The 10,950-nt window shown below is 42.5% G+C and overlaps 1 protein-coding gene across 1 annotated transcript in view; it reads left to right on the top strand.

Annotated features, from left to right (window-relative positions):
- Positions 1-239: 239 nt before the first annotated feature.
- T265_13240 (hypothetical protein) overlaps positions 240-10,950 on the top strand; it is a gene marked incomplete at both ends in the record, with an annotated part of 31,402 nt that continues 20,691 nt past the window's right edge. The window contains 2 exons of the mRNA XM_009167890.1: positions 240-337; positions 390-465. Of these exons, the coding sequence (XP_009166154.1) occupies positions 240-337; positions 390-465 (174 nt within the window). The remainder of the gene's footprint in view (positions 338-389; positions 466-10,950) is intronic.

Below are 10,950 nucleotides of genomic sequence, written 5' to 3'. Positions count from 1 at the left end.
ACCATGAGCGTCCCAATAGCGATACCGTTGAAGTATACCAAACGACGTCCGGAGAATATATAATTGCTTGATTCTTCGGCACAGCAGAACAACGGTCTGGTCTATGTCATGCGTTGGACGGTTACTGTTAAATGCCGTTTTTATTTTTCAGAAACGCTAATCTTGAAATTGGCAAGCACAATTACCTCCCAGCACGGCATCTTCTATTTCATACATTCCGAGAGATCACATCGGATTCAATGTCCACGAAACTATTGGAAGATATCCAGGGAGCCAAGAATACTATTGATTTATTTTTGGATAATAAGCTTGAATTAGCCAAAAGCAGATTGAATGAGTAAGTTCACTTGGACAGCAGTGATTGAATTCCGGTCAATTGATACTTTCAGTGGAGGAAATGGGATGTATCAGGAGCTGGCTCATTCTACCATATTGTTTGTGCAAGCCGCCGCCACGATAGCTCCAGTAAGTCTCTTCTATTGATTATATTTAAAATTCCTTCTAGCAGTTTGTCGAGCACTTTATTTAAAATGCCGTGGAATCAATCACTTGGCAAATAATCTATTCATGTGTTTTGAGACCTTAACAATTCCTTCACTTTTACATTACGTTTGCTGTGGTAGACTACAAACAAATGGGAAAGTATAACTACTAATCGTCATCAGGAAATAGGAGTTGGTCAGATTGCGTCAGCTTTCTCTAGCTTTGCTTTCGGTCCGAGTGAGCATCGAGTTTATCTTTTACTGAATAGATAAATTGATCAGATGATATTTCTTACACTTCATTGAACATGATCACGTGCTAGGCAAAGCGTGCTGTGATATGTTCACTTGTTCTTGGGTATAAATCAAGTAGAACACAAGGTTGATGGAAACTCGGGGACTGCACCTAACTGATGAGCCTTAAGAAGGGCGAAACCGGTCGTTGGGCTGTCGAGAGTTTTCAGCAAGGTTGTGAGTAGTTTCCCTCATGAAAATAAATCGAACTAGTTGTTCACTGAAAGGCTATTCCTCGCTCTCATTAACTCGTTTGGGGAATGAGGGCAGCGCCGTCTCTCCGGACCTGTGTTTCAGTGGTTTTTGACTGAGGGCACAAACCACAATGAATTCAGTGTATTTCAGTGCATTTTTGGGGACGGCGAAAGCCCATTGATGTCAATAGTTTCCCCTCGCTTTTCTCTTTCTCCATTTGATAAGAAAGACGTGAATTTCCTAGAGAGTATCATCCGTAGCAGTTGCTTATGGAACTTGTCACCTTGTTTCCTGCTGAGGTTTGGTATAAAGTGTCATTTGGGCCATTTCGTTGTCAAAAGGTTTTCATCAGGGTTTCATTAGGTACAGCTTGTAACTGATAAATGGGAATTCACACTGGCCCTATATAGGGTATCTTTCAGTGACTCCGATGATGTGATAGGTGAATGACATTCGGAGCTGGAACCAGACAGGAACATGTGCTTGTTTCTCACACCATCTGTTTCTTCTTTTCTACCAAAAATCCAGTTAGGAAGAATGGTGATCAAACTAGGCAGCGTCTGGTTTGTGAACTCGTCGCTGACAAGCATTATCACGTGTGTGGTATGATGAGGTGATCTACATATACACCTGCCAAAAGACCTTGAATACTACGGATAGGATGGACACAGTGAATATGCATCATCGCAGATTTATGATGGAGATGGACGGTGCAGCTCCGGGAAAGGTTTGAGAGAGTGTATGCAAACACGTCTTTGTTTAGTGAACAATAACATTGCTCATGACAAGCTTAACAATTACAACATAACAAATATCATACCCATCATTATTGCTGTAGTTTCTAAATAATTAATCAGTACTGTTATAATCGTAAGGAACGTCGTATATTTTGAAAAGTCTTGACTTTGGAAATTAGTTTATACCTGATGAGGTTGTGCGCTTTATGAGAACTGGTCATGGGGCTTTAAGTGTCCACTGGAAATTACTATAAGGATAGCAAAATATTTAGTGTCCTGGCTGATAAAACGGAGATGGTCTTGTCAGTGTCCGACAAACCGGAATGCCTGACTGTGACATTATTGATCAAGATATAGAGGGTCAAGCTCCAAACGAGTTGATCTCCGTTTGTCGTGGCAACTTGAAAAATGCACAACGTGGTAGAGTGCATGCTCAACAGAATTGTCTACCAAAGATGCAAATTTCACGCAAGGTTTGCCAACTGAATTGGACACAGTGACATAGATGGGATGGTTTTGGTCTCGTGCATCAGTTCCCTTTACGGAGAGAAGCGTGGAGGATGGGGTGGGCCACCTGGCTCTTCAAACTATGCTGAGGTTCAGACGTCGTCTCCCATAATGAAATTAGATATGTTTAACCTACATCCTCACCACCGATTATGTTTTATACTGGACACTTCACCCTTCCTCTTCTCCCGATCCATAATATGGGCCTATAATCAATCTGTTTTAACGTGAATAGTTCCATCAAACGAACTTAGCCCACTGGTTTACCCACTGAGTTATACAATCCCTTCTTACGTGGGGTTGAGATGGCTCAAGTGGTTAGAGCACGAATTTAATGACCGAAAGGTCTATGGTTCGAACCCGACCTCTGCCTCCCGACTTCCCGTGCCTAGGCTTGGGCAGCCTGGCAGTATCCCAGCCCTCGTACTTCCTTCGCGTGGCATGGCAGCCAGGCACCCAAAGGATGTTACAGCTGAACGATTTGTGTCTCCTAATTTCATTTGTTGCACTAAGTAGAAGTCCTTTCTTGAAATTTCTTTCGAGCTCATGTACTGTTTTTGATCTAAGCATATTGAGTTTGGTCCAAACAAAGACTTCAATCCAAGCTGTAGAATAAACCATTTAGCCAGGTCAGTATAATGAGACATCTTATGGCTGGACACGAACTTGTGCAGCATAATGGTTCAGGACGTTGTGAACAGGCTGCCCCATCCTCATAGATTTCAAGGTTCACATTTGCAGTGGGTGGACCATCCGTTTGGAAAGTCGCAGTAAAAATTCATCAAGCACACTTCCTCCTCACAAAAGGAACTTTTGAAATGGCACTTGTGTCTGCCGTGTCTATGTTGGCAGATCTCTCTTGTAATCCAGCTTGAAACATTGTCCAAGGGCATCGCTGAGGCAGGAGTTGAAAAAGTACTAATTTACGAGTAATCGAGTTTGTTCGCGAGCCTTTATCCAATTTAGAAAACCAGATAAGGATAGAAGTAGTCAAACCAAACAAATCAGGATGTGATAGCTGACAATTGGTTTTCCAGTATTCACCGTGTGAAATGACAACAAGTGTGCTTTGTCCTGCACCCAAAAGGCGATCGGAAAGTTGAGAATGCACTCGTCATTGGCCATTGTCAGTTATGTCGTGCCGTTCATTACAAGGGAGTCTTAAGGAATCAATGAGTGAAAACTCTTGAGCTCAGAGAAAGTGATTCTGTCAGAACCGGACCAAATTTGGTCTCCATTAGAATATTGACAACACATTGATTTTATGACCCTGGCTGGTTTTCGTATTTCGCGCGTAAACGCGCTATATTTAAACAAACAAGGCCAAGATAACTCTTATATCTCACTGTGTCTTTGTTTTGGGGTGGACCACGAGATAAGCAGTGTCTGGTGCTCCAAAATGGCTTATTATTATGAGCAAGCGCGCCAGATAAACTACTTTCTAAAGACTGCGTAGTGAAAAGGTTTGTATGGAGATGTTGTGGGCAATGCGGAGTTCCACTAAAGATCGAATTGAAAGTTTGGTCATCAGATTTGGCTGCGTTGCTTTGGTGACGTTCACAATATCCTAACAAATAGCCCAATCGATTTTGGTCTCGAATATGATTATCAATGATCCGGTAGCACACCATGAAGATTTATTAAATGATGTTCGATTATAGGTAGTGTTTCAGTCGCGTGGTCCATCCTCAACATCTGTTGGACTGTTTGTGCACGAAATGAAGTTTACAAGATCTTGAATTTCTTTGAATCCTAACTTCTTACCAATATGCCCGAAGTAAGCAAATACGTTAAACGCGCAACATTATTCCAGAGTCAAGGCAAGATTTAGTACTGCACTTTTCATTCCACTCAAGAATGTCATGTATCTTACAAGCTAGACAGAAGTAGATAAACTAATAGATCTCCGCTTCCGCTCTTCCGTTCTCTTCATTCACCACCAGGGTTTTCAACCTTCATCATCTTGTTCACTTTATCCAGATCGATAAAAAATCGACACGATATTGGATTTGTATAAATGTCTTGATATTTTTACAAAATGAGTGCTCAGACAAGCAGCTGCCTGAAAAAGTGATATTGGTTTAGGTTGCCGGCGGGAACACGACATCATAGGCTGAGTTTCTTCTCGATGTTTCGAACACCGGAAGCGATGTCGTCCTTGGTGTCCGATTATTAAGTGCCCGGCGTAGGACACCAGCGGGGATCAGCGCTTTGAGTAAATTAAAGTATCTGGCCTTAGCACTGTGTTTCCTCCCTCGTAGTCACATTTTTACACGATTTACATGGGAAAATTTGTGTCCGTTCCCGTGGTATGGAAAACATGGAAGTCATTGGCGTTTGTACTGCGGGCTGTCAGTCCTGAACAGAAGTCCTTACCAGCAACCGTTTATAATTACAAGGGACAGTTGTAGAATGCGATGATTCCTGTAATGCATGCTCACCCATGGTCATGCATCTTGTGCAACAGAGTGGTAGAGGCTAAGCAAAGTTCTTCCGTCCAGATCTGACCAATTCTTGTGAAGCCATGGTCATTCAAAGCATTCTACATTTTCGCCGCTTTTGTTGGCAAAGGCAGCGTTTTACTACAAAATGATAGTTCCCAGGCTATGGAGGAATGCGGTTGGATGATTTGGGACGCAATCATGAATTTCACGCGCGATAACTTAATGGTTTGTGCTCCCTCGAGCAGGAAAAAGACAATGAAACATATTCTATGGTTGCCCGGAAGCTTTACAGTGCACAAGAAAGTATTCTAACCCAAACGTTGGAATCGACCAGTGAGTGGCACTCACTAGCCTGACCTACCATATGTGGTAGTGCAAACCATATGTAACTGGTAGGCTTTGCTGGGGCGAGAGCACGGTTAGGACGCAGTTCGTGATTAGGATCCTCATACGGAACCGCTAACACGCGGTGTTGATTCTACCAAAATCTGCATTTTTGTGCTTGTCTGTTATGTAAGTGTGACACCTACGTAGTTATGTTCTTTCGTACTCCCCACGTCAGAATGTACGAAGTTTTGGGAGGCTCAAAACGCGAGGGTCCACTTAATAGAGGGCGAAGTACCCAGTCAAATTGTCTCGCCACATTTGTTTGATTATTGAGAGCATTTGAGTTTGATTCGTCAACGGTTTGACACACAGTAGTCGAATCGAATATATGTGCGGTTGGTTCTTAGGAGCCGCACTTCGGTGTTTTCTGTGCGGACAACTACTCTGAATTAAGCATTTTACCGTTTCTACTTTTCGAAGTCATCTCGTTAGTAAAGCATATCAAGGAAGAATCCATCGGTCATAACAAAGATTGGTTCTTGTACCGGAGCGTCCTCATACATGTGACAGTTTTTTTAACAGAGCGCGTCAAAATTTCTTGGTGGGTTCACAAATGTTCAGTTTCCTCCTCTTCACCATTCTCTATTGGGTGAACCTAAAATGTGTCCCTGTCAAGTCAAGTTAAAAACCCAAACATTGTTGGAGACAAACCCCCGTTGGGTATTGCCGAACGTGTATGTTTACGTATGTCTACGTTGCCAACTGTGCAGTTTGGATCAGCGGATAAAGTTCTGGATTAGAACTCGAGATGGCTCAGTGGTTAGAACATGAACATACTGATCGGAAGGTCCGTGGTTCGAACCCGACCTCTGAATCTCGGCTGCTCCTGTTTAGGCTTGGGTAACCTCGCAGTATCTCAGCCCTCGTGCTTCATTAGGTTGGCCTGGCAGCCAGGCACCGTAAGAATGTTACAGCTGACCGATTACTTATCATTAATTATGCTCCTCATTTCAATTATTATCCTACCCCCTCACTTGCTTCATTTGGCTTCCTGATCTCTGGGAGCGAGGAAAGGCCTTCGTAGTTATCCCCATACATTGGTGCAGCTCTTGGTTTGCAGCAAAAATCACATCTAACTTATCCAAAATCTCACATATTGACTACAACTCAAGGCGTTCACACTGTAGCCAATGAAAGTTTGAAGGCGCGCCTTTAACGAAATCCCAAAGGAATTCAGACGAGATGGCTTCCGAATTACAGGTAAACAGCTAATTCTTCAGATGGAAGATAGAGTGGGACTTCTCACCCGGACATTTCGACCTGCATAAAGGAATTTGTTCTGATTTTGGCTTGGTATAATCAATTCACGTGAAATATGTTTGCATTTCTGAAAGACTGAAGAGCAATATCCTGTAAAATTGCAGTAAGCCACGGGATAAGTCGATTGCCTGCAACAATTTGGTGTGAATAAACATTTCAAAAGGGCGCAACCTTATTGACGCGACGGGTTCCTGTGTATATGACAGGCCCCAAGTGAATGTGAAAACACCAGCAGCCTACCAAGAAACAAGAAACATTTATTCACTATGACATTCACATTGTCACGTGAACCAAGCACAGGACGTACAGCATCGATCTTGTGAGTAGACAGATAGAGACACTCAACGGATTCCTTAGTAATTCTACGAAGGTTGATAAGGTATAATTGTGTGCAGATGGAGTATCACATGCGATAAGTCATCAGGTGAGAGTTGGCAAACAGCACATGTGCAGTCATTTACTCACTGCTTCACCCAGTCATTCAAGAAGTAAGCCGATGGCAATCAGAACAAATTATTGTCTCTGTTGTGCCCATCACATCTAAACTCCATCTAATCGAACGTAATTTCAAGCACTCAAAGCGTAGTGAAGTGCCGTGATTGACACTTAAATGAGCATGTGTGGAAAGTCAGAGAATAGGCTCTCGGAAGCACAAGGAAATGAATATTGAACTGACAATGTCTGAAATGTTAGCTTGGTGTGTACTGAAATTCCGAAACAAGTGTGTAACAGTAAGTCACGCGGCTTTAGGTTTGTTGGGATTTGGAGTCCTGTTATTCTGGGTGAGATGTTTGTGCAACTAGAAAGCTTAGCAATGTGGAATTCGAAACAAAAGAAAGACCAAATTTGCTTATCCAGCTGTGTAGTTCGTTCGGTAGCCAGGTGCCAGATAATCGCTTGCCAACTGTCAACCGAATCGCCTTAGGTAGATTACAACTACTGACCTATTGAACACAGGTACCAATCTCAAAAGTCCCATGTTTTTCCAAGCCCGATTACCCTTCTGCAAATGTTTGCCAGTAACCAAAATTGTGATCCTCCATTTCATAAGGGTTTTAAATCAACTTAACTGTCTAGAATTAGCCATTCCGGGGATTCTCACCGCTGAAGAGAGCTGCATCGTGTTGTTTGTGCGTGGTCCTTTCGTAATTAAATTTTCGTAATGACGACTTCCAATTTTTCAGCGAACGACGGTGCACTGCATACTGTAATGTGAGTACGTCTGTTAGCTATTCCGATCCAGACTAACTTTTGTTCAGATTTCTATGGGCCTGCGGTGTCATTCCGCTGACGATTACTGGGCGGTTGTATGAATAGATTCAGCGAACAGGACATGCTTTGCTCATCATAATGCAGCTGGTTGCTTAAGATAGTGCCGCGGAAGAACTGGTAAGAATGAGAGAAGGTAGAATAAGTGACAGTGACTACTGATAACCACAATCACAGTTTTCCAAGATGTCTGACTGTAAACTCGATGGGTAACGTCCAGCTCCAGAATGTTTTGACACCGGAACGATATAAGAAAGGTGCTGTGGGTCGCATTTTGAAAAAATAAAATCGAAGCGCTCTATTGTTTGTTTAAAACAGCCAGGACTTTAAATTCCATTGGACAGTTTAGTTGAAAATCGCCCTGCGAGAAAAAGAAAAAAAACTACAATACAACTTGGAATCAGTCCTCTTCCTCTGTCCATAAACATCGACGGTGAAATAGGTTTGAATGTTACTGATTGTTTCGCAAAAGCCTGATAAAATAACAGGACAGCATTTCACTTTTGACACAAAATCTTCGTCAAGCCAAGCAAGGAGGTTACCAAGCTGGCCCGGTTTTAAGACAGACGAAGAACAAATTAGCAAGATCTCCTTCGATTAGCTCACTAGATCAGTGTTGAATCTCAGTTGAAAACTTTTACTGGTTAGTGGGGTTGCCTAAATCTTGAGGTTCATGAGTTTGGAACTTTCAAATTGTTCTAATGTCGCATTTGAGTCCTGGGCTTCCCGGTTGAAGGCGCTTAAATTGATGTTTCAACTTGGGTGCCACTGGTAAATTTTGTAGGGCCGTGTGTATTTGTCAGTGCTACGGTAACTCATTTGTATGTGGGAGGGTAGGTGAGATTAAATGTACTTTAGATCAAGGCAACTTCTGTTAATAACTCCTCTTTCTGAGGACCGCACACCACCACGTGTCTGATCGACTGGTCGAAAACCGTTCTGCATACGCTTGGCACTTCTATGCCTTCTATTCTGTGTACACTGAGAGGCATGGCGACTTTCATCGCTTCGGCCATCAGACTCTGTAACGTGAACCGTAGTCCATGCCTCAGATCTTAAACACTTTCTAAATCTTGAAAAATATCCCCATCTTCCATGGATGTGGTTTTGACAGGAGATTCCACTGGTTTGTGTCCCGCGGATGAAATAAACCAACCGAAAATTCCACTTAACTTACCCCCCTCCGTCCCAAACTCAACCGGAAGGCCAAGGACTCAAATCCGATATTAGAACAATCTGAAATTCCCCAACTCATAATTTAGGCAACCCCACCAACCGGTAAAAGCTTTCAACTGAGATTCAATACTGATCTAATCGGAAGAGGTCTGGTTGAGTGAAACCTGACCAAGTTGGTTACGTGTTCACTTGACCTGACGAANACCAAGTAGGTACGTGTTCACTTGACCTGACGAAGCTTTTGTGTCAAAAAAGAAACGTTTTCCGATTATATTACCCACCAGACTCTTCTGGAAGGATGACTTCTCAGTCGGTTTGAAACTATTTCCAGGTTGCTGATTGTTCTTTCAGGCATCAACAGTTAATAGGTAATAGCCTCAGTTCATTCACTAATTCCATTCCCGGGATAATTTTTCCACAAGAAAGGCACTAACAGTCCGAGATGGAGGAATTATTTGTGGTGCTGATATCACGGTTTCAGACAACTATCCGGGAATGATGTCCATATTCCGTTTCCTCTGTCGCTTTTAATAACGTTACGCCGTACACACATCAGCTTTCTTCGTTAGGTCGAACACGTGTTGGTATTCACTTCAAGACGACAACTTCGTCACACCCACGGTGTTTGAGCAATGACTCATTCGGACGAGGTTTCAGCGTAGATAAGCCGACTATAGTTACAATATTTCGAAACGCGAAAACATGCGACGTCGTGTTTCCGTCTTTGATGGTGGAGTGTTTCGTGATCAGAATTGGCTGCATTCGTCTGGCTTGGTACTGTAGTTCTTTGCTGCCCTCTTGCGCCAGTAGAGTGCATCTGGTAAACATAAAGTCGCGTATACACACTCTAGGGGTTTTAGAATTAAAAGCCACAGTATCTTGACGCCGATTTGAAAATATCCGTCCGTAAATGCAATTTGAGATAAAAATGGATTCCACGGTGTCATAGTGGTTGCAGATCCAATTTCCTACGTTTACCTCTTCACAATGCATTATAATAATCAGAAATTGGCCTCAATTTGCGTCACTCTCATTTGAATAGTCCTCTGATTGTCCTGGCGCAATTATTCTGGTAAATTCGTACCAGAGAGAGAAGACGTTTTGCCGTTGTTAGTTCTCGTTCGGAATGCATGTCCTTGACCGTATCTGGATTTGAACCCGGCAAATACGAACTGAGAAGAGAACGTTGGACCACTGCTCCATTGGCGTACGCACCCGAAAAGAGAAACATCTTATTGCTCGGGGGATGTGATTGCGCCAGGACAAGAGGGGGACTCTTCAAACGAGAATGATGTGAGTAAAAAATTCATCGATAATCTATTCTGGACAAATACACACATTTTCATATCAATTTGGCTTTCACGGGAGGCTCAGCTAAATCTCTCGTTTATGATAATCCTCAAGGAGTTTTCAGCAACCTAATGAGTAGTTTCTTTGGTGGAAATCTAGTTTTCTTATGCAAAACACTAGGCTAGCCTGATTTTTTATTGGATTGTGGTAAAAATCACTGAACAGAGGAAGCGTAAGTGACCAAACAGCCTGTGGTAATAAAGAAAACTGGTAAAATTCACGATAGCTCTATTTAGGCTCGCTTGCTGATAATCTGTTGGATAAGAAACCATGCCAGGACCTTTTATATTCTGTAATTCAGGGGGAATGGATTCCCGCCAGGCCTTACCAATAATCAATCACTTTTGAAAGAAGTGTCTAAAATTTGATATTGCGTATAAATTGGTGCCCTCTGGTATGCTATCCACGGTCAGATTTAGCAACATATACTGTTCAACGAGGACGGGCGACAGTTTCTGCCGTTGCGCTGACTCCCATCCAATAAATTATCGTTAGCTTCTGTGCCGAGCTGGATTAAGAAATCGAAATTCCTGACGAACCTAAATAAATTTGCGCAAACCGATTCGCCTCACATTCAATTGCGTGAAACACATCGACGAAAAACTTACTAAGTAACACTTAGGGGTTGATGTCTGCTCGAATGTAATGTAAAATATCACAAGAACACATAGATAACTCTGAATTTTCGCTCTTAAATCAAACAAAAAGTCTCTGAATGCTTAAGTCTTTAATCAGTATGCTTCAAAACCAATCCACATATACGTACCTTGTAAACCTGACGAAGGATTTCAGGGTGATCCTTTGGACTCTGTAGAACAAAGCGCTTCAAAATGATTTATCAGCAAGTGA

This window comes from Opisthorchis viverrini (genome assembly GCF_000715545.1).
Source record: "Opisthorchis viverrini unplaced genomic scaffold opera_v5_48, whole genome shotgun sequence".
Classification (NCBI taxonomy): domain Eukaryota; kingdom Metazoa; phylum Platyhelminthes; class Trematoda; order Opisthorchiida; family Opisthorchiidae; genus Opisthorchis; species Opisthorchis viverrini.
The sequence above is the reverse complement of the archived record's forward strand: the minus strand, read 5'-3'. Positions and strand labels throughout refer to the sequence as shown.